The following is a 24,719-nucleotide window of genomic DNA, read 5'->3' on the forward strand; positions in this document are numbered from 1 at the left end:
CTATGTATCTGTCATCGAACCAGTACTAGGCTCTTTTGATTAGTGTAGCTGTCACATTGTTGGGTCTATCGGTCTATTCTCAGTCCTCATCTTACTTGGCCCTTATAAGTGTGCAAACAGTATTTTAATATTTGAAGATCAGGGTTTAAAATGAACAGGATTGGTTCTTACCCTGTCCAGTGCAGTTCCACAGAGGGAACCAACTGATAATAGTTTTCAACCACTTTCAGGGTAGGAACCAGGAAAAGACTTCTCCAAGGCTGAATCACTTCCCCAGGCCCAGCTGCCACCCTGCCTTCTCTGGGATTTGGATGGGAGCATGGGGATCTGGCACCCCCTGCTGGTTACTCAGAGCCCAAAGCCGGTTTCTGCCCCTAAAGAGGTGGCACATTCCTCACCTACGTGGAGCCTGAGCTCAGGCCTGGTTTGCCTGTTCCTATTCCTGAAGTGTCTTTGAGATTGTTTTTCTAGTAGGTACTGATATTGGGGAACGTGAGGCCTCCTACTTTGTTCTTCTTCAGAATTGCTTCGGCTATTTGTGACCTCTTTCCTTTCCATATAAAGTTGGTGGTTAGTTTTTCCATTTTGCTAAAGAATGTTGTTGGAATTTGGATTGAGACTCCCTAGCATCAATAGATTGCTTTAGATAGTATTCACATTTAAAAAATATTACATCGTCTTGTCCATGAACACTGAATGCCCTTCCATTTATGTAAGTGTCTTTTACTCTCTTGAAGTAGTACTTTATAACTTTCATTGTATAAGTCGTTTACATCCCTGGTTTATTCCTAAGTATTTTATCTTTTTTGGTGCTATTGTAAATGGTGTCGTTCTCTTGATTTCCTTTTCAGATTTTACCTTGTTAGTGTAAAGGAACTCAACTGATTTTTTTGTATGAATCTTCTATCCTGAAACATTGCTAAATTTGTTAGATTCAGCAGCATTTTTGTGGCGTCTTTGGGATTTTTCATGTATAGGGTCATGTCATCTGCGAAGAGAGATAGTTTTACTTCCTGCTTTCCAATTTGGGTACCTTTTATTTTCTTTCTTGCCTTACTGCTCTGGCTAGAACTTCCAGTACAATGTGGAATATGAGTGGTGACAGTGGGCATCCTTGTCCCATTCTCATTCTCAAGGGGAAGGCTTTCAGTCTTTATCTATTAAGTATAATGCTGGCTTTTGGTTTTCCATATATGCCCTTATGTTGAGGGATTTCCTTTCTGTTCATATTTTGCTGAGAGTTTTTGTCCAGAAAGGGTGTTGGATTCTATCAAATGCATTTTCTGCATCAATAAGATGATCATGTGGTTTTTTTCTTTTATTTATGTGGTGAATTAGATTGATTCATTTTTCAAATGTTGAACCCCCCTTGCATTCCTGGTATGAATCTCACTTGGTAATGGTGTGTAATTTGCTTAATATATTGTTGAATTCTGTTTGCTAGAATTTTGTTGAGATTTTTTTTTTTCTCTGTCTTCATGGGGGATATGGGTCTGTAATCTTCTTTTCTTGTAATGTCTTTACCTGCTTTGGTATCAGGGTGATGCTGGCTTTATAGGATTAATTAGAGAATATTCCTTCTTCTTCTGTGTTTCGGAAGAGATCGGGTAGGATTGGTGTGAGCTCTTTTGTGAATAGTTAATGGTTAGTTCCCCATGTGGGCCAGGGCTTCTTTTTTTGTCAGGACTTTTTTTGATGACATCTTCAGTTTCTCCTTTTGTTATGAGTTTGTTCAGGTTTCCTACTTTTATTTGTGTCAGTTTAGGTAGGTAGTGGTTTCCTAGGAATTTGTCCGTTTCATTTAGGTTTTCACATTTTCAGAATTCGATTTTTTATAGTATTCTGTTATGATCCTCTTTGTATCAGTTGTAATATCTCTAATTTCATTTTTTAATCTTGGTTATTTCCTTCTTCTAATTTTTTTTTTTTTTTGTCAGTCTAGCCAGTGGTTTGTCTTCTTATTAATCTTTTCAAAGAACCAACTTTTGATCTTGTCGATTCTGTTGTTCTTCTGTTGTATTTATTTCTGCTCTGATCTTTATTATGCCCTTTTTCTCTGGTAGCTTTGGTCTTCTTTTGCTCTTCCTTTTCTGTTTGTTCAAGTTGTTGGGGTAAGTTATTGATTTTGGATCTTCTTTTTTAATGTAGGCATTTATTGCTGCATTAATAATAAATAATAAATTTGCTGAGCACTGCATTTTTTACATCCCAAAGATATTGGTATACTTTGTTTTCATTTTGGTTTGATTGTACATATTTTTGAATTTTTCTTATGATTTTTCTGTGACACAATAGCTTTTTAGTAGCGTCTTATTTAGCTTTCATGTATTTTTTTCCGTATTCTTAACTGTTACTGATTTCTAGCTTCATACTATTATAGTCAGAGAAGACGCTTTGTATGATTTCAATTTTTAAAGATTTATTGAGATTTGCTTTGGACCCAAGATACGGTCTCTTCTGGAGAATGGGCCGTGTGCATTGGAGAAGGGCGTGTATCCTGTGTATGTGTTTTAGGTCCATTTGGTTAATAGTGTTATTCAGGTCTGTATTTCTGTATTAATTTTCTTACTAGTTGGTCTGCCCATCATCAAAAGTGGTGTATTAAGGTCGTCTACCGTTATTGTAAATCTGTGTATTTTTTTCATTAGAGTTTGCATTATAAAATTAGGGGCTCTGATGTTGAGCGTGTAAATATTTATAATTATATTATCTTCTTGGTGAATTGAACCTTTTATTATTATATAATGTCCTTCTTTGTCTCTTATAACTGATTTTGACTTGAAGTCTGTTCTGTCAGATATTGCCACTCCTGCTCTCTTTTGGCTTCTGGCTACTGTGTGCTTGGTGTATTTTTTCTTCCATCCTTTGACTTTTAACCTATTCATGCGTTTGTGCGTAAGGTGTGTCTCTTATAGACAACGTATGTATGGGTCATGTTTTTTTAATCCATTCTGCCATTGTCTGTCTCTTGACTGAAACATTTAATCCATTTACATTCAGTGTAATTATTGGTAGGGAAAGATTTAGTATAGCCATTTTGTTATACTTTTTTGTGATGCTAATGGTTTCTTTGTTCTTTACTTTCTGTGCTGAGTTCTTTTTATGTAGATTTTTTCCTTTCACATATTATTTTTGGTTTTGTGTTTATTGAGTCTTTTTGTTTTTATTTTTTATCTTGATGAGTAGATTTATTAATTTTCTTTGTGGTTACCATGAGGTTTACATATAATATTCTACGTTTAAAACAATCTGCTGGATCTTGAAACACCTTAAATTTCTCAACATGTGGAAATTGTATATCTACACCATTCATTCCCCCTTTTGTTTAGATGTTTTCGTTGATTACAACCTTGTATCTCGGATTCCCTGTAATCGGTTTTTAACTCTATTTTACCTTTATATATATTTAGTTGACTGTCACGGTGTTTACCTATGGTTGTTGGGTGATGTCATTGGTTTTCTTTCTGAAGGACTCCCTTTGGTATTTCTTGTAGGGTTTGTCTGGTTGTTACAAATTCCCTTAATTTCTGTTTATCTGGTAATATCCTAATTTTGCCCTCATTTTTGAATGACAGTTTTGCTGAGTATTCAGTTCTTGGTTGTCTGTTCTTTTCCTTCAGGACTTTGTATATGTCATCCTATTGTCTTCTTGCCTGTGTAGTTTCTAATGAGAAATCAGCAGTTAATTTTACTGAGACCCCTTTGTAGGTGATATTTTGCTTTTCTAAAATTGCTCTCAAGATTCTTTCTTTGTCTTTGGATCTGGAAATTTTGATTATGATATGTCTTGGTGAATTTCTCTTGAGGTCTATCCTATATGGAGTTCATTGAGCTTCTTAGATGAAAATCTTCTTTTCTTTCATGACATTTTGGATGTTTTCTGCCATTATTTATTCTAAACTTCTCTTTGTACCTATTTTCACTCTCTTCCCCCCTTGGAATTGCTAATACACATATATTATTCCTTTTGATGATATTCACAAAACTCGTAGGCTTTCTTTTTAAAAAGATTTTATTGTGCTTTAGGTAAAACTTTACAGCTCAAGTTAATTTCTTGTCCAGCTCCTTCCTGTCCCTTCATGCCTTCTCATCGTGCTTTTGGACAGGAATTGACCATTTGGTCTCATATGTTTGATTGAGCTAAGAAGCACATTCCTCACGTGTTATTTTTTGTTTTATAGGCTTATCTAATCTTTGAAAAGTGAGCTTCGGGAATGGTTTCAGTCCTGGGTTAGCAGAGTGCCTGGGGGCTATAATCTTGTGGGTAGCTCCAGCCTCTGAAAGATCAGTAAGTCTGGTCTTTTTTCATGAATTCGAATCCTGTTCTACATTTTTCTCCTGCTCTGTCTGGGACTGTCTGTCATGATCCCTGTCAGAGCAGTCGTTGATAGTAGCTGGGCACCATCTAGTTCTTCATGTTTCAGGCTGGTGTAGTCTCTGTTTCACTAGGTCCTTTAGTCCTTTGGGCTAATATTTTCCTGTGTCTTTAGTTTTTTTCATTCTCCTTTGCTATGGATGGGATGCGACCAATAGATGTATCTTAGATGGCCGCTCACGAGCTTTTAAGACCCCCAGGTGCTGCTTACCAAAGCGGGATGTAGAACTTTTTTTTTATGAACTATGTTATGCCAGTTGACGTAGAAGTCCCCCAAGACTATGGTCCCCAGCAGCTAACCCCAGCTACTCAGTCTCTCAAAGTGTTTGGATGTGTCTAGGAAACTTCAGTGCTTTTGCTTTGGTCCAGTTGTGCAGACTTCCCCTATATTGTGTGTCATCCTTCCCTTTGCCTAAGTTGACACTTGTCTATTATCTAGTTAGTGATTTCCTCTCCCTACCCCCTCCCCACCCCCATAACCATCAAATAATGTTTTTTCTACGTGTAAACCTTTTCCTGAGTTCTTATAATAGTGGTCTCATACAGTGTTTGTACTTTTGTGACTGACTTATTTCTGTCAGCATAATGGCCTCCAGATTCATCCATGTTGTGAGATGTTTTGCGGATCATCATTGCTCTTTATTGTTGCGTAGCATTCCATTTTTCATATGTACCATAGTTTGTTTACTCACTCATCTGTTGGGCATTTAGGCTGTTTCTATCTTTTTGCTATTGTGAATAGTCCTGCAGTGAACATTGGTGTGCATATGTCTATTAGTATGATGGCTTTTATTTCTCCAGTATATATTCCTAGGAGTGGGATTGCTGGATCTTACAGTATTTCTATTTTTAGCTCTTTAAGGAAGCACTATATTGTTTTCCAAAGTGGTTGTACCATTTTACATTCTCACTAGCAGTGCGTAAGTGTTGCCATCTCTCCACAGCCTCTCCAACATTTGTTATTTTCTGTTTTTTGGATTAGCGCTGCCAGTATTGTCGGGGTGAGATGGTATCTTAATGTAATTTTGATTTGGATTTCTCTAATGGCTAGTGGGAAACCGTGGTGGTATAGTGGTTAAGTGGTATGGCTGCTAACCAAAGGGTTGGCAGTCTGAATCCACCAGGCGCTCTTTGGAAACTCTGTGGGGCAGTTCTACTCTGTCCTATAGGGTCGCTATGAGTCGGAATCGACTCGACGGCACTGGGTTTTTCCGGGTTAATGGCTAGTGATCATGAGCATTTTCCTCATATGTCTGTTATCCTCCTGAACATTTTCTTTGGTGAAGTGTCTGTTCACATCCTTTGCCCATTTTTTATTTATTGAAATCTTTTTATTTTTTATTGAACTTCAGATGAAGATTTACAGAACGAACTAGCTTCTCATCAGTTAGTACACACATTGTTCTTATGAGCTTTCCTGTTCGCTCCTATTTTCCAGTCCCTGCCCCAGGGCTTGTTCGCCCCTTTAGTCTTGTTTTGTTCCATGGGTCTGTTCAGTCTTTCGCTGAAGGGTGAACCTCAGGAATGGCCTCATTACTGAGCCGAAAGGGTGTCCGGGGTCCATACTCCCAGGATTTCTCCAGACTCTCTCAGGCCAGCAAGTCTGGCCTTTCTTTTTGAGTCAGAATTTTGTTCTACATTTTTCTCCGGCTCTGTCATGGACCCTGTATTGTGATCCCTGTCAGGGCAGTCAGTGATGGTAGCCGGGCACCATCTCATTGTACTGGACTCAGCCTGGTGGAGGCCGTGGCAGATGTGCTCCATTAGTCCTTTGGACTAATCTTTCCCTTATGTCTTTAGTTTACTTCATTCATCCTTGCTCGCGAAGGGGTGAGACCAATGGAATGTCCTAGATGGCGACTCACAGGCTTTTAAGACCCCAGACGCTCCTCACCAAAGTAGAATGTAGAACATTTTCTTTATAAACTCTGCTATGCCAATTGAGCTAGATGTTCCCTGAGACCATGGTCCCCACAGCCCTCAACCCAGCAGTTCAGTCCCTCAGGGAGTTTGGGTGTGTCTATGGAGCTACCATGGCCCTGCCTTGTATAGGCTGTGCTGGCTTCCCCAGTATTTTGTACTGTCTTACTCTTCATCTCAGTTACTACTCATCTATTGTCTATTAAGTGTTTTTCCATCCCCACGCCTTCCTGTAACCATCAAAGATTATTTCTTTTTGTATGTAAACCTTTTCATGAGTTTTATAGTAGTTGTCTCATACAATATTTGTCCTTTTGTGGTTGACTTATTTCACTCAGCATAATGTCCTCCAGGTGCATCCGTGTTATGTGACGATTCACAGATTCATCGTTGTTCTTTATCATTGTGTAATAGTCCATTGTGTGTATGTACCACAGTTACCCATTCATCTGTTGATGGGCATCTAGGTTGTTTCCATCTTTTTGCTATTGTGAACAGTGCTGCAGTGAACATGGGTGTACATATATCTATTCGTGTGATGGCTCATTTCTCTAGGATATATTCCTAGGAGTGGGATTGCTGGATCATATGGTATTTCTATTTCCAGCTTTCTAAGGAAGCACCATTTCATTCTCTAAAATGATTGTATCATTTTGCATCCCCACCAGCAGTGCATGTGAGTCCTGATCTCCCCGCAGCCTTTCCAACATTTTTTATTTTCTGTTTTATTGATTTGTGCCAGTAATGCCAGGATGAGATGGTATCTCATTGTGGTTTTGATTTGCATTTTTCTAATGGCTAGAGATCGTGAGCATTACCTCATGTGTCTGTTGGCTACTTGAATGTCTTCTTTGGTGAAGTGTCTTTTCATTTCCTTTGCCCATTTTTTAATTGGATTATTTGTCTTCTTGTTGTAGAGGTATTGGATTTTCTTGTAGATTTTAGAGATTAGACCTTTCTCTGATTTGTAATAGCCAAAATTTTTTTCCCCAGTCTTCTTACTTTTTTGGTGAAGTCTTTTGATGAGCGTAAGCATTTAATTTTTAGAAGATCCCAGTTATCTAGCTTATCCTCTAGAGCTTGTGTGTTGTTGGTTATGATTTGTATCCTGTTAGTACCAGGTATTAGGGCCTCTAGCGTTGATCCTATTTTTTCTTCTGTGAACTTCATAGTTTTGGGCTTTATATTTAGGCCTTTGATCCATTTCTTTGCCCACTTTTTAATTATTTGTCTTTTTGTTATTGAGGTGTTACAGTATCTTGTAGATTTTAGAGATTAGACTCTTGTCAGGTATGTCATAGCCAATTTTTTTCCCCAATATTTTTACTCTTTTGATGAAGTCTTTTGATGAACATAAGTGTTTAATTTTTAGTAGCTCCCAGATATCTAGAGTCCTGGTGATTTATTGTTTAAGAGCTACAGCTGCTAACCAGAAGATCCGTACTCCTAATCACCAGCTGCTCCTTGGAAATCCTATGGGGCAGTTCTACTTTCTCTTCTGGGGGCAGTTCTACTTTCTCTTCTGGCGTTTGTACATTGTTACTTACGGTTTGTATCCTATTTATGCCATGTCTTAGGCCCCCTATTTTTTATTCCATGATCATTATCATTTTAGATTTTATATTTAGGTCCGTGATCCATTTTTGAGTTAGTTTTTGTGTATGGTATGAGGTATGGATCTTATTTCATTGTTTTACAGATGGATATCCAGTTATGCCAGTGCCATTTGTTAAAGAGACTGTCTTTTCCCCATTTAACGGACTTTGGGCCTTTATCAAACAGCAACTGCTCATGGTGGATGAATTTATGTTTGGGTTCTCAATTCTGTTCCACTGGTGTGTTTGTTGTTGACCAGTACCATGCTACTTTGGCTACATAATAGGCTCTGAAACCAGGTAGTGTGAGACCTCCCACTTTGTTGTTCTTCATCAGTAATGCTTTACTTATCTGGGTGCTTTTCCCTTTCTGTATAAAGTTGATGATTTGTTTCTCCCTCTTGTTAAGAATGCTCTTAGAATTTGGAATGGGATTGCATTGTCTGTGTAGATCACTTCGGGTAGAATTGACGTTTTCACAATGTTAAGTCTTCCTATCGATGAGCATGGTATGTTTTTCTACTTATGTAGGTCTCCTGTTTTCTTGCAGTAGTGTTTTGTTGTTTTCTTTGAACTTGTAGACTTTCTTCTTTTTTCTATCTTTTTTTCTGTTTTTTCTCATACTGAGTTATTTCAAAGGTGTTGTCTTCTATTTTGCTGATTCTTCCTCCCATTGTTTCAATTCTCTTCCTGGGTCCTTCCATTAAGTGGTTTAGCCACATTATTTTTAATTGCAAAAAATTGCTGACAGTATAAATCTCATGTCGTGGAGCATTATGTAGCCCTTAAAAAGAATGAAAGAGAGCTGCGTGCTTGGCATGAACTGACAAAGCAAGTTGTGTACAGTTAAGTGCAGTACATTTTATATTTTTCAGTTATTTTAAATATTTTTAATTATTTTAATTATTGTGTATTATACGATATATAGGGTCACTATGAGTCAGAACTGACTCTATGGCAACGGGTTTATACTATATATGTATGTAGTATATATGTATAATTTATTCATAGTACGTGTATCAAATGTGTTGAATTGAATGGGTCTTGGGAAGAGACCTGAAGACCTGTTCTTCAAAAAAGGTTTTTCAGGAATTCTGATGCCAATCCAGGTTTGAGAATCATTGAGATGGATGGTAGATTGCCTCGAGTAAAATACCTTTTGCTTTTTCATTCCTCTAGGGCCTGGAAATTTACACTCCAGGATTCCAGGACAAATACAGTAAGTTAGTTGCATGTTGGTGATATGCTAATGCCAATCAATAATGTTTTCATGTAGTCTTCATGTAACAGAATAGGAACTTGGGACAGGGAACTGGGAAAGATCTGTGGTTTTTGGTCATCCAGCCATGGATGGTTAGGCAGAGCTGAGCAGAGAACCCTTCACTGACAGTACCAAGCTGGATTTGCCAAACAGTTTGTCGGGAGGAGCCATTCTCACACAGGTATGCTGGTTCCAGTGTTGTGTTCTAGAAATGTTTGTATCTCACTAAACTTTGCAACACTTTGAATTCTGCTGTGGTTTGTAGTGAAGGCTCAGAAAAAGGGCTAACCAAAAAAAAAAAAAAAAAGACATTGCCGTTGAGTGTATTCTGACTCATAGTGACCCTAAAGGACAGAGTAGAACCGCCCCATAGGGATTTAAAGGCCATAACCTTTACGGAAGTAGATTGCCACATCTTTCTCCTGAGGAGTGGCTGGTAGGTTTGAACTGTTGACTTTTTGGCTAGCAGCTGAGTGCTTGACCATTGTGCTACCTGGGCTCTTAGAAAAGGACTCCAGGGTTTTTTGTATGCATAGCATCTTATTCTTGTGAAATAAATATTTTTGAGACTTGTAAAAATTTTTTTTTTTTTTTTTTCTCTCTAGTCCTGCTTTTGACTTCAGGTCACTGAGACAGTAAACCCCAGTTGCAAAGGCTAATAATGATTTCTTTGCAGCTTTCAAGGAATCAAGGCAGAATTGCCTCCGTGGTCAACATTTTCATTCTTCAGAATCATTTTTCCCTTTATATCTTTGGTAGGAAAAGAAAAAAATTGTAGCAACAAAAGAATTTGCATTTTTGAGAAAAGAAAGTAAAAAAGCATAATACTCAAATGCCAGTGTTTCCCACTCGGTAGGCCAAGACTTATTACTCTCCAGCTCCAGTGACCTTTTCTTTCATGCAGATCCCCTTCTTGGATGAAATTGGTATTAATGATCCATATAGTTAGAGGTGAGCTCCCAAGACTTTTTTTTTTAATGGAGATTTTTTAAAAAAGACATCAAGTGTGTTTCTTTTCCATTGGTTAGTAATTTATTGAAGGGATTTTTTTACCTTTTATTTAATCAGCTTTGGTTAGTTAAAATATTCTCTTCTGCAAGACGTTACCTTGTCTATTTTTTTTTAATTGTGGTGAACATATAGGTAACAAACATTTGCCATTTCAACAATACATGTACAGTTCAGTGACATTAAATATGTTCAACATTTTTTTTCTGTAATGTAAATAACAAGACTGTGTAGAACATATCCCTGACTGCTCCATTTCAGATTGTAGGATTTTCATTTGTGAACAGAACTGTTGTTGAGAGTGGTCTAACATCCTTTAAAAGACGTTGAGTAACAGTGGTAGCAAGACAGGCAATCCTGGGCAGCGAGAGTTCTAGCCATCCTGGGGTCCAAGCAACCCTGAATTCAAAGGACACCAGAGTGGTATTAGAGGCTTCACTGTATTAGTGGGAGTTTTTCTTCCACCTTTCACTACTTCTAAGAGAGCTGTTATATTTGCTGTTGGAAGATTAAGCTCTATGTTCTTTAATTTTTTATTTGCTAAATAAAAAGGAAGTATACATCGCATCTTTGAACCTATAGTTGCTGTGTGGCAGCTCACCTCTCATAATTTCTCTCCTGTCTCATACAGGCTTATGCTGGCTCAGAAGTCATATACAATGAAATGTCTGTGACTTCATCTCCACCTCCTTACACAGCCTGTGCTGCACCAACCCCTGAGGTAGGGAAGACATCTGGGTGTCCCGATCCACATGAGGGAAAATTGAGGCCTTTCTGCTGCTGTCGTTCTTTTTACCTTGAGCCAGCATCAGAAATTAGCAGTGTTCTCTAAACCCCTTTCTTCTTTAGAGATTTTTTCCTTATAATCTTTTGCTTTAATGAAATAAACTGTTTTGTACTCTTGTTTATGTTCAGCACATTTTACTTTTAAGATAGACTTAAAAATGAATCATGTTAATGATAATTGCTTTGGATAATGAGATTTTGATGATTTATAGTTTATACTTTTTGAATTGCTTGAATTCTCTTTATAATCAGAAAAAATGCAGTTTTTATTGCAGAAAATCAACCTTTAAAAAATTATATGCCATATTCAACCAAACAGTAGACAGGCCCATAAAATAAACAATAACACTCAAGAGGGACATGCTTCTTAGAACAATCAATTATATGAGATTAGAAGGGCAACATTTGTCCAAAAGCAAAGATGAGAAGGCAGGAAGGGGTGAAAAACCAGGATGAAAGGAAACAGGGAACCTAGGACCGAAATGGGGAGAGTGCTGACATGTTGTGGGGAATGAAGCCAATGACATGGAGTACTTTATGTATAGACTATGGAATAGGAAGCTAAGTTGCTCTGTAAACTTTCCCCTAAAGCACAATAAAAACAAACAAAAAAAAGGTACCAGAAAATGGGCATGAAATTAAATCCAGTCTAAAAGCCTAAGGTTAAAAAGTTGTCAGGGCCACCCTTTTCATGGGTGTATAAGTGATCAATTATGACGTTAATGAACTTGGAGCCAAGAGACCTTGATTTCAAGTCCTTGCCTTGGGCAAGTCGCTGAAGTTCTCTGATTCCCAGTCTCCACATTGTAAAATAGGGTTATCTGCCCAACTTACCTCAAAAGATTATTTTAAGAATCATATGCATGGACTTGAGCAATTATTTAAAAATTTATATGCCATATATCTTGGAGTGGCTTCTACTTAGAGGTGCCAGTTATCCAGTGCCGTGTAGAAAAGTCTCTGTTATGTGAGGCTTCCTGCTTTGTTTTTAACGTTTAATTTTGAAATAATTATATATTCACAGGAAGTAAAGATAGCGTAGGAAGATCCCATGTACTCTTCACCCAGTTTCCTCAATTGTTGCATCTTAGATAATATCCAAAGCAGGAATTTGAAACTGGTAACACGTTTGTGTTTAGTTCTGTGTCATTTTATCACATGAGTACATCTGTGTGTACTCACTGCAATTATGATATAGAATTGTTTCATCGAGACCTCCTTCCTACTAAGAGCTTTTATAGGCTCACCCTCTATCCCTACCCCTAACCTCTGCGAACCACTAATCTGTGCTCCATCTTATAATTTTATCATTTCAACAATGTTGTATAAATGGAATCTTAACAGCATGTGACATTTTGAGTTTGACCTGTTTTCACCCATCATAATGCCCTTGAGGAAACCCTGGTGGTGTAGTGGTTAAGTGCTACGGCTGCTAACCAAAGGGTTGGCAGTTTGAATCTGCCAGGGGCTCCTTGGAAACTCTGTGGGGCAGTTCTACTCTGTCCTATAGGGTCACTATGAGTCGGAATCGACTCGACGGCACCGGCTTTGTTCTTTTTTTTTTTTTTTTTTGATTTTAACGCCTTTGAGATTCATCCAAGTTGTTTCAAGTATCAATAGGTCTGTTTCTTTTTATTGCTGAGTAGTAAGTATGCCATGCTATAGATGTATTGCACTATGTTTATGCATTCACTTTTTGAGGGATATTTTGGTTATTTCCAGTTTTGAGCTATTACCAATAAATCTTCTATGAAAATTATATTCAGGTTGTTGGTCAAACATAAGGTTTTGTTCCCCTGGAATAAGTGTCTGAAAGTGTAATTACTGGGTGGTATGGTAAAAAAGAAAAAAAATTTTTTTTTTTTTTTTTTTTTATGGTAAGAAACCCTGGTGGCGTAGTGGTTAAGTGCTATGGCTGCTGACCAAAAGTTCAGCAGTTTGAATCCACCAGGTGTTCCTTGGAAACCCTGTGGAGCAGTTCTCCTCTGTCCTGTAGGGTCACTAGGAGTCAGAATTGACTCAACGGCAGTGGGTTTGGCTTTTTTGGTTATGGTAGGGGTATGTTTATATTTTTAAAAAGCTGACAAAAAAACTTACTAGAGTGACTACCATTTTACTTGGCTGCCAGTAGTGTGTGAGTCAGCCAGTTTCATTGCATCCTCAATAATGTTTGGTGGTATCCTTATTTTTTATTTTAGTTGCTTTAATAGGTATATAGTGATATCTCATTATGGTCTTAATTTGTATTTTCCTAATGGCTACTGCCCCCACGTGTCCATCAGTTTGTCGTACTGTGGGGGCTTGTGTGTTGCTATGATGCTGGAAGCTATGCCACCAGTATTCAGACACTAGGAGGATTATCCATGATGGACAGGTTTCAGCTGAGCTTCTAGATTAAGACAGACTAGGAAGTAGGACCTGGCAGTGTACTTCTGAAAAGAATTAGCTAGTGAAAACCCTATGAATAGCAGCGGAACATTGTCTGATAGAGCGTTGGAAGATGAGCCCCCCAGATTGGAAGGTACTCAAAAGACAGCTGGGGAAGAGCTGCCTCCTCAAAGTAGAGTCGACTTTAATGACATGGATGGAGTCAAGCTTTCGGGACCTCCATTTGCTGATGTGGGACGACTCAAAATGAGAAGAAACAGCTCCAAATATCCATTAATAATTGGAACCTGGAATGTACGAAGTATGAATCTAGGAAAATTAGAAATCATAAAAAATGAAATGGAATGCATAAACATCGATATCCTAGGCATTAGTGAGCTGAAATGAACTGGTATTGACCATTTTGAATTGAGCAATCATATGCTTTGTTACGCCAGGGATGACAACTTGAAGAGGAATAGCATTGTATTCATAGTCAAAAAGATCATTTCGAGATCTGCCCTGAAGTACAGCGCTGTCAGTGATAGGATAATATCCATACGCCTACAAGGAAGACCAGTTAATATGACTATTGTTCAAATTTACACACCAACCACACCAAAGATGAAGCAATTGAAGATTTTTTACCAGCTTCCGCAGTCTGACATTGATTGAACATGCAATCGGGGTGCATTGGTAATTACTGGTGATTGGAATGCGAAAGTTGGAAACAAAGAAATAGGCTTGGTAGTTGAAAAATATGGCCTTGGTGATAGAAACAACGCTGGAGATCGCATGATCGAATTTTGCAAGACCAACAATTTCTTCATTGCAAATAACCTTTTTTCACCAACATAAATGGCAACTATACACATGGACCTCGCCAGATGGAATTCACAGGAATCAAATTGACTACATCTGTGGAAAGAGATGATGGGGAAGGTCAATATTAGTCAGAACAAGACCAGGGGCCGACTGTGGAACAGACCATCAGTTGCTCATATGCAAGTTCAAATTGAAGCTGAAGAAAATTAGAGCAAGTTTACGAGAGCCAAAGCATGACCTTGAGTATATCCCACCTGAATTTAGAGACCATCTCAAGAATAGATTTGATGTGTTGAACGCTAATGACCAAAGACTAGACGAGTTGTGGAATGACATCAAGAACATCATATATGAAGAAAGCAAGAGATCATTAAAAAAAAACAAGAAAGGAAGAAAAGACCAAAATGGATGTCAGAAGAGACTCTGAAACTTGGTCTTGAATATCGAGCAGCTAAAGCAAAAAGAAGAAATGGTAAAGTAAAAGAACTGAACAGAAGATTTCAAAGGGTGGCTTGAGAAGACAAAGTAAAGTATTACAATGACATGTGCAAAGAGCTGGAGATAGAAAACCAAAAGGGAAGAACACGCTTAGCATTTCTCAAGCTGAAAGAACTAAAGAAAAAACTCAGGTCTCAAGTTGCAATAGTGAAGGATTTTATGGGGAAATATTAAATGACTTAGGAAGCATTGGAAGAAGATGGAAGGAATACACAGTCATTATACTAAAAAGAATTTGTTGACGCTTAACCATTTTAAGAGGTAGCATATGATTAGGAACTAGTGGTACTGAAGGAAGAAGTCCAAGCTGCTCTGAAGGCACTGGCGAAAAACAAGGCTTCAGGAATTGATAGAATACCAATTGAGATGTTTGAACAAACGGATGCAGTGTTGGAAGTGCTCACTTGTCTATGCCAAGAAATTTGGAAGACAGCTACCTGGCCAATGGATTGGAAGAGATCCATATTTATGCCTGTTCCCAAGAAAGGTGATCCATCCAAATGTGGAAGTTAGTATCATTAATATCGCGTGCAGGCAAAATTTTGCTGAAGATCATTCAAAAGCAGCTGTAGTAATATATCGACAGGAAACTGCCAGAAATCCAGGCCAGATTCAGAAGAGGAGGAGGAACCAGGGATATCATTGCTGATGTCAGATGGATCCTGGCTGAAAGCAGAGAATACCAGAAAGATTTTTACCTGTGTTTTATTGACTATGCAAAGGCATTTGACTGTGTGGATCATACAAATTATGGATAACATTGTGAAGAATGGGATTACTTAATTGTGCTTATGAGGAACCTTTACATAGATCAAGAGGTAGTTGTTTGGACATAACAAGGGGATATCAATTGGTTTAAAGTCAGGAAAGGTGTGTATCAGGGTTGTATCCTTTGACCATACCTATTCAATTTGTACGCTGAGCAAATAATCCGAGAAGCTGAACTATATGAAGAAGAACGGGGCATCAGGATTGGAGGAAGACTCATTAACAACCTGTATTATGCAGATGACACAACCTTACTTGCTGAAAGTGAAGAGGACTTGAAGCACTTATTGATGAAGATCAAAGAGCACAGCTTTCAGTGCGAATTGCGCCTCAACATAAAGAAAACAAAAATCCTCACAACTGGACCAGTGAGCAACATCATGATAAACGGAGAAAAGATTGAAGTTGTCAAGGATTTCATTTCACTTGGATCCACAATCAACAGCCACGGAAGCAACAGTCAAGAAATCAAAAGACGCGTTGCATTGGGCAAATCTGCTGCAAAAGGACCTCTTTGAAGTGTTGAAAAGCTAAGATGTCACCTTGAAGACTAAAGTGTGCCTGACTGAAGCCATGGTGTTTTCAGTTGCATCATGTCCATGTGAAAGCTGGACAGTGAATAGGGAAGACTGAAGAGGAACTGATGCCTTTGAACTGTGGTGTTGGCGAAGAATATCGAATATACCATGGACTGCCAAAAGAATGAATAAATCTGTGTTGGGAGAAGCACAACAAGAATGCTCCTTAGGAGCAAGGATGGTGAGACTGCATCTTACATACTTTGGACATGTTGTCAGGAGGGATAGGTCCCTGGAGAAAGACATCACGCTTGGCAGAGTACAGGGTCAGCTGAAAAGAGGAAGATCCTCAACGAGGTGGATTGACACAGTGGCTGCAACAATGGGCTCAAGCATAACAACAATTATAGGCATGGCTCAGGACCAGGCAGTGCTTCCTTTTGTTGTACACAAGGTTTCTGTGAGTCGGAACCGACTCAACAGCACCTAACAACAATAATCCTAGCAATGAACACAGACAAACTAAAAATTCAACACCATTTACAATCACTCAAAAAAAATACTTAGGTGTAAAGCTAACAAAACTTACACAGGACCTATATAATGAAAACTACAAAATTCAATTCAGTATCCGATATTCTTCGCCAACACTGTAATTCAAAGGTGTCAGTTCTTCTTTAGTCTTCCTTATTTATCGTCCAGCTTTTGCATGCATATGAGGCTATTGAAAATGAAATATAACTTATGTATTTTTATATTGCTTTCATTTTTACACATATTGTTTTGTGACATTGGTTGCCAGTGCAACAATGTGCCAACACTTTCCCCTTCTCGACCTTGTCCGTTGGTCCAGCTTTCTTGTCCCGTCCTGCCTTCTGGTCTTTGCCCTGGGACTGGTGTGCCCATTTAGTCTCGTATTATTGTATTATTACTTGTTTTATGGGCCTGTCTAATCTTTGGCTGAAGGATGAACCTCAGGAGTGTCTTCAGTACTGAGTTAAAAGGGTGTCCAGGGACCATACGCTCAGCGTTTCTCCAGTCTCTGTCAGACCAGTAAGTCTGACCTTTTTTGTGAGTTAGAGTAGAAGAGGAGGAACCAGGGATACCACTGCTGATGTCAGATGGATCTTGGCTGAAATAAATTAAGTAATGGACCATAACTACCACAGCCTCCACCAGACTGAGTCCAACTCAACTAGATGGTGCCCAGCTACCACCACCAACTGCTGTGACAGGGATCACAATAGAGGGTCCTGGACAGAGATGGAGAAATATGTAAAACAAAATTCTAACTTTATGTTAATCTTGTATCATGCAAACTTGATAAACTCAAGTAGATTCCTTGGAATTTTCTATGTAGGCAGTCGTGTCATCTGCAAACAGGGGCATCTCTATTCCTTCATTTCTTGCCTGTATGCCTTCTAATTCCTTTTCCTTAATGCCCTAGCTTGAATTTGCAGTACTATGTTGAATAGCATAGCAGTAGAGAGAGTGGACATCCTTGCCTTTTTCCTGATCTTAAAGGAAAAACATTTAGTCTTTCAGCATTAAGTGTGGCATTAAGTAAGACGCTAGCTTCATGGTTTTTGTAGATATTCTTTATCAGTTAACTGTATTCCTAGTTTTCTGAGAGGCCTTTTTTTTTTTTTTTTTTTTTAAAATCATGAATAGATGTTGGATTTTGTCAAATATTTTTTCTGCATCAGTTGATATGATCATGATTTTTTTTATTTAGCCTCTTTATATGATGGATTACATTGATTGGTCTTCAAACATTGAACCAGCCTTGTATTACTGAAATAAAATCTTACTTAGTTATGGCATATAATTATTTTTACACATTGCTGAATTCTTTTTTTTTTTGTAACATTTTACATTTCCACCAGCAGTCTATGTGGGTTCCAATTTCACCCATCATGGTGGGCATGCAGTGGTATCTCTTTGTGGTTTTGATTTTCATTTTCCTTATGGCCAATGATGTTGATGTACATTACTGAATTCTATTTGCTAATATTTGTTGAGAATTTTTGCATCAGTACTAATGAGGAATATTGTTCTGTAGTTGTTTTTGTTTTTGGTGATATCTTGTTCTGGTTTAGATATTAGGTAAGATTGGCATTATAGTTGGGAAATATTCCCTGGTCTTCTGTTTTCTGTAAGAGATTGTAGAATTTTGGGGTTAATTCTTAAACATTTAGTAGAATTCTCCAGTGAAACTGTCTGGGCCTGGAGATTTTCTTTTTGGAGAAGATTTTAATTGCAAATTCAGTTTTCTTAATAGAGGACTATTTAAATTATCTATTTCATATCGAGTGTCAGGTATTAGTCTGTACTTCTTGAGGGATTGGTCCTTTTCATATAAGTTATCAAATTTGTGTTTGTAGAATTGTTCTTAGTTTTCTCTTATTATCCTTGTGATGTCTACAGGGTCTATGGTGATATCCCGTATTTCATTCATTCCTGATACTGGTACAAGTAGTCCCTGGGCTATGGACGGGTGTCTGACTTATGGACAACTCACATGTAAATTTGCCCTCACTTTGAAACAGCTAAACCAACCCTTACTTGCAACAAATTCTTCATCACAATCGCCTTCAGTTGCTGCATGTGCACCTTTTAAATCCTTGAAAAGGCTTCGAGCCTTTTCTTGCACTGAAGTAAGGCTAAATAAGAATTTTTTTTTTTTTTCATTCTGACTTACCTACTAACTCAGCTTTAAGACACGCTTAGATACAAATCATGCTTGTAACCCGGGAAGTGCCTGAAATGTATTTTGCCTTTTTTTTTTTTGAAAGTTTTGCCAGGGGTTTGTCAATTTTATTGATCTTTTCAAACAGCTTTTTGTTTCATTCATTTTTTTTTTGGCTGTTTTCTGTTGTTCAGTTTCATTCGATTTCTGGTTCTCTTTCCTTCTGCTTGCTTTGGGTTCAATTTGTTCTTTTTCTAATTTCCTGAGGTGGGAGCTTAGATTATTGATTTGAGAATTTTCCTCCTTTCTAATATAAGCATCTTATTCCATCTCATTACTGCTTTAGCTGGATCCCACAAATTTTGACATGTTGGATTTTTATTTTCATTTAGTTCAATTTTTTTTTTTTTTTAAATTTCCTTTGAGGCTTACTATTTTGTCCCGTGGATTATTAAAAGGATGTTGTTAAGCTTCCAGATGTTAGAAGATTGTACCATTATCTTTTTGTTACTGATTTCTAGTGTGATTCCATTGTGGTCAGAGAACATACTCTAGAAGATTTCAGTCCTTTTCAGTTGTTAAAGTTTGTTTTATGGCCCATAGTACTGTGTATATTGGAATATGTACTGTGGATGCTTGAAAGTATCTGTATTCTGCTATTGTTGTCTCGAGTGTTCTACAGATGTTGAGTTCTTCTATATCCTTGCTGATATCCTGTCTAGTTGTTATGATGAGAGTGTTGACATCTCCTGCATAATTGTAGATTTGTCTGTTATTTCTCTTTTCAGTTTTATCAGTTTTTGCTTCACATATTTGTAGCTCTGTCATTTGGTATATGCACATTTATGTTTTCTTGGGGGACTGACCCTTTTATCTTTATGTAATGTCACTCTCTCTGTCTCTGGTACTTTTCTTTGTTCTGAAGTCTACTCCGATAGCCCTCCTACTTTCTTTTTATTAATGTTTGCATAAAATATCTGTTTTCATGCTTTTCTTTCAGTCTACATATATCATTGCATTTTAGGTGAGTTTCTTGTGGAGAGGATATAGTTAGACTGTGTTTTTTTTTCCTTCCATTCTACCAATCTCTTGTAATTGGTATATTTACATCATTTACATTTAATGTAATTTTTCATATGTTAAGCTTAAGTCTGCCATTTTATTTTTTTGTTTTCTTTCCTATTTTCCATCTCTGTGTGTTCTTTTACTTGCCTTTCTGTGAGAACATGTTTTAGAATTCCTTTTTGATTTATCTATAATGTTTTTGAGTCTGTTGCTTTGTATTATTTTTTAGTGTTTAGTCTGTCAGTTTGTCATACTGTGGTGGCTTGCATGTTGCTGTGATACTGGAATTTTTGCCACTGGTATTTTTGTTGTACCTTTCTGCCTTCTTCATTTCACAGCCTGAAAGTAGACTTGAATTATAGGATTTCTTTTTAAATCTTAAGACAAAACAAAGAATAAAAACAAATGAAAGAAACCATAACTGCACTGTCTCATGTTCTTTATTTTATTTTTCTTATTAGCTGTAAAAATTTATTGACTCAAACTTAGACAGCAAGTATTAATACATTACCAGAGGTTTCAAAATTGTATTTCTAATGGGCATGTTTCTTTTCAGCAGGCATATGGGTATGGACCGTATAATGGTGTGTACCCTCCAGGAACTCACTTTGTCTATGCTGCTAACGGGCAGGCTTATGCTGCACCCTACCAGTATCCATATGCAGGTAACTCAAGCCTAGCTTCTGCTCATTTGTTTGTTTTCATTTAGTGTGTAGACCAGTGGGACTTTTAAGAACTTGTATTTTTTGGGTAAGGATAAGTTAGTTAAGTTTTCCGGTTATAGACTACAAGTTATTCTGCTATTGTGTTTTTATTCTTAAAAGCATTTTTAATTCACATTGCTTTACAAACCTAGAGTAGGCTTGATTTCTTAAAATTTCAACATTGTATACAGAGTAGTTCCCCAGAAGAAGATAATTTATGCTTGCTGAGATTCACTTGTATTAAGAAGCAACCAAAATAAAAGGCCAATTTTAAGGGAAAAGAGGTAACCTTTCTTCTGTTTTTTCCTTTTGGTAACATCCTTCAAAAATTTTCACTACGGAGGTAGTGTTCTTATTTCACAAGTGAGTAGAGGTCTGAAAAGGGCTTACATTTATTCCAGGTTTTTGATGCATGCTTTTCCCATTCTTCGCCTCATATGGAACAAATTATAGGTGTGAGTAACAGGGACTGTGTAACTTGCTTCGCTGGGCAAGGGGAGGTCTGTGTGGAAGGTGTGGGAGAATGATGGCCTTAGGGTAGGAGCTGGCAGCTAGAGCTAGGAGGACTGGAGCCATGTGACTCATGGATTAAAGAGCAGAGCCGTACAGTAGAATGAACTGGTGAACAAACTAGGATCAGGACAGTTCTGGAGGGTACAAGAGACCCAAAGTCAATGGAGAGATTGAGGATTTGAGGAGGACCTGGAAGAAGAGGAATTGTCCAGGGGCTGTGAGCAAAACTAGTGCAGTGCCTTAACACAGAAGCTGTGGAAGAAGAACCTGTTACCTACCAGAAAGGTGGAATCATGGCTGATAACTACTGCCGCAGGGAAGCCAGGGAGGCTGCCATAGGGCCTTTGGATTTGGCTATCCCCAGAGTCACACTGTTAGATGGCTGTCTTTGTAGTTACTCTTGTCTGTTTTGGCTGGTTTCTCTGTAGTCTCATAAAGATTGATTGTTGTTCTGCTCTAAAAGTCTTGATAAATTTATTAGGCCTAATGTGGAATCAGAGTTGCTTTAGTTTACATTTCTATTATTATTGACAAGGATAAGCATCTTCTGTATAATTCTTTACTAGTTATATTTCCCCTGTATGAATCATTTTCATTCGCCTACTTATCTTTGCGACCGTGATTTTGGTGGTGAATTTTAAGCCCTAGCCTTACCAAATTGCAGAAATGACCCTCTTTTCAGCCCCCAATCTATTGAATTGAGATGTGGGAATCACAGCAGTTTCTTATTGCCTAGAAGAGCAGAAGTATTGCATGAGGATTGTAAAGGGAGTTTCTGTAAATCGAATTCCATCCTTGCCCATGATATTCCTTGTAAAAGAAGAGATAGCACTCTCATGGGAAGCACCTTGGAATACTTACTGCACGAGTGGCTGAGTCGGTGGCTGTCCTGGTCAGTGTCGTGACTGAACAGCAGGTGTACTAACTACAGAAGCGGCTGAGTCGGTGGCTGTCCTGGTCAGTGTCGTGACTGAACAGCAGGTGTACTAACTACAGAAGTGGCTGAGTCGGTGGCTGTCCTGGTCAGTGTCGTGACTGAACAGCAGGTGTACTAACTACAGAAGCGGCTGAGTCGGTGGCTGTCCTGGTCAGTGTCGTGACTGAACAGCAGGTGTACTAACTACAGAAGCGGCTGAGTCGGTGGCTGTCCTGGTCAGTGTCGTGACTGAACAGCAGGTGTACTAACTACAGAAGCGGCTGAGTCGGTGGCTGTCCTGGTCAGTGTCGTGACTGAACAGCAGGTGTACTAACTACAGAAGCGGCTGAGTCGGTGGCTGTCCTGGTCAGTGTTGTGACTGAACAGCAGGTGTACTAACTACAGAAGTGGCTGAGTCGGTGGCTGTCCTGGTCAGTGTTGTGACTGAACAGCAGGTGTACTAACTACAGAAGCGGCTGAGTCGGTGGCTGTCCTGGTCAGTGTCGTGACTGAACAGCAGGTGTACTAACTACAGAAGCGGCTGAGTCGGTGGCTGTCCTGGTCAGTGTTGCGACTGAACAGCAGGTGTACTAACTACAGAAGTGGCTGAGTCGGTGGTTGTCCTGGTCAGTGTTGTGACTGAACAGCAGGTGTACTAACTACAGAAGTGGCTGAGTTGGTGGCTGTCCCAGTCCATGTTGTGACTGACCGGCCGGTGTACTTACTGCGGGAGGGGCTGAGTTGGTGGCTGTCCCAGTCCGTGTTGTGACTGACCGGCCAGTATACTTACTGTGGGAGGGGCTGAGTTGGTGGCTGTCCTAGTCCGTGTTGTGACTGACCGGCCGGTGTACTTACTGTGGGAGGGGCTGAGTTGGTGGCTGTCCTAGTCTGTTTTGTGATTGACCAGCAGATGTACTTATGCAGAAGAGGCTGAGTCTGTGGTTGTCCTGGTCAGTGTTGTGACTGAACAGCAGGTGTACTAACTACTGAAGAGGCCGAGTCAGTGGTTGTCCAGCCCTAGTGTGATGACCAGGCAGCAGATAATGCTTGCAGTGGGAAGGGCTGAGTCAGTTAGTGGTTGTCCCACAGCAGCATTGTGTTGACAACCAGGTTGGTGCTTTGCCTAAGATTCCTAAGATACCATATCATAGTGCTTTGCCAACTTCATGGTGTCCTCCCTTCATGTATTGTTGTTTTCCTGTCTGTTGTTGTTCATAGGGGTCCTCCTCATCATGCATGGAGCTGGTGCTGAAAGCCTTCTCTTCAGTATGATTGTGACCAGTGGGTTGGTCAGCCAGTTTAAAGAGTATAAAGAGTGTTGTGGTTGTTGCTGCCGACTTGGCCCTGACTTGTAGCGACCTTGTGTATAACAGAACAAAATGTCTCCTGGGCCTGTGTCATGTTTGTGATCATTGGTATGTTTGAGGTCATTGTCGTGGCTCCTGTGTCAATTCATCTTAAGTATCCTGTTCTAATGTGTGTATGTAGGCAGACATCCATTCAGCTGTCTTTTGCTGTGGAATTGAGGTCTTTGCCTTGAGTTGGATCATTTGGAGTCCTTTATGTCTGTCATGTAGAGACCATACTCATGACACATCATTGCATTGCAGTTTCCAGGGCTGGTTTCCTAAAAAGTATGGTGAGAATTTAGTAACACTTGTGAAGCAGTTCATGAGCAGATGTCTAGATTTTGTCTAGTTCCTCCTATCTCCATCTTTTACAGTTTTCTCAATTCCCTGGTTTGATAAACCTGCTGCCATTGAGTTGATTCAACTCTTAGTGGCCCTACAGGACAGAGTAGAACTGCCCTACCGGGTTTTCAAGGCTGTAAATCTTTATAGAAGCAGACTGCAACATCTTTTTCCCATGGAGATGCTGGTGGGTTCAAACCGCTGATCTTTCAGTTAGCAGCCAAGTGCTTTAACCACTGTGCCACCAGGGCTCCTCAGCCTGGGTTGATAGTAATTAGTAAGTGACCTGCCTTTATTTAGTCTTGCCCGGAGTAGCTAACCTAATTGTCATAGAAACAGTATCTTCCATTTTTGCATTCAGATTTTCACCATTTATGTAATAATTACTGTTACACTAAGGGGAAACCCTGGTGGCACAGTGGTTAAGAGCTACAGCTGTTTAACCACAGAGTCAGCAGTTCAAATCCACCAGGCTCTCCTTGGAAACTGTATGGGGTACTTCTACTCTGTCCCATAGGGTCGCTATGAGTTGGAATCGACTCAGTGGCAATGGGTTTGCTTTTTTTTTTTTCCAGTGGTTATGAACCGACTCTGTATTTAGAGCCCTGGGTTTGAATGCCTGTATTGTCCTTAACCAGCTATATGACCTAGGGCAAGTTACCTCACCTTTCTGTGCCTCAGTGTACCCATCTGTAAAATGGGGATATGTACTCACCTCATAGGGTTATTGTGAAGTGATTCAATACCTGTAAATTCATATAATGCTTTAAATGCTTAGATTGGTGGAAAGCACTTAAAAATGTGATCACTTTTGGTGTCACTTGCATTCTTCATCTACATGTACACATTCCTACTGGATTAGTTTCCAGCTCTCCTAGGGTTGAACTGATAAAGGAATAGGGAATCAAGGAGGAAAGTTCACATTATTAATATATGAGCAATTTGAAAGCTAATTAGCTACCAGTCAGTATAGCTCAGAAACACAGATGAGAACAAACTTAATAAATTTCCAGCTTTTATTTACTTAATATTTCTTCCTTGGTAGGTATGAACTTTAAAGAAAAACTTTAGCATGCAAATTAAATATTAAATTATTTTGAAATACGCCCTTTTAGACGTTTTCTCCTTTAACATAGTTACTCTCTCTATAAAGACACGTAGTGATTGAAAATGAAGAGCAAGTTATATTAGCAGATTTTTGGTTTAATTAAAAAAATGAT

General features: G+C 38.8%; 1 protein-coding gene across 7 annotated transcripts in view; it reads left to right on the forward strand.

The window, feature by feature from the left end:
• Positions 1–24,719, forward strand: part of PLEKHB2 (pleckstrin homology domain containing B2) — a 77,220-nt gene that overhangs the window by 46,920 nt on the left and 5,581 nt on the right. For 4 of the 7 annotated variants that reach the window (XM_064287311.1, XM_064287312.1, XM_023556082.2 and 1 more), the window contains 3 exons: positions 9,070–9,109; positions 10,791–10,880; positions 20,232–20,340. In XM_064287311.1, the coding sequence (XP_064143381.1) occupies positions 9,070–9,109; positions 10,791–10,880; positions 20,232–20,340 (239 nt within the window). Of the gene's footprint in view, positions 1–9,069; positions 9,110–10,790; positions 10,881–20,231; positions 20,341–20,780; positions 20,804–24,719 lie in introns of those variants that run through there. The other 3 variants (XM_064287314.1, XM_064287310.1, XM_064287313.1) reach the window with 3 other exon arrangements.

The sequence above is a fragment of the Loxodonta africana genome, chromosome 6 (genome assembly GCF_030014295.1).
Source record: "Loxodonta africana isolate mLoxAfr1 chromosome 6, mLoxAfr1.hap2, whole genome shotgun sequence".
NCBI lineage: Eukaryota > Metazoa > Chordata > Mammalia > Proboscidea > Elephantidae > Loxodonta > Loxodonta africana.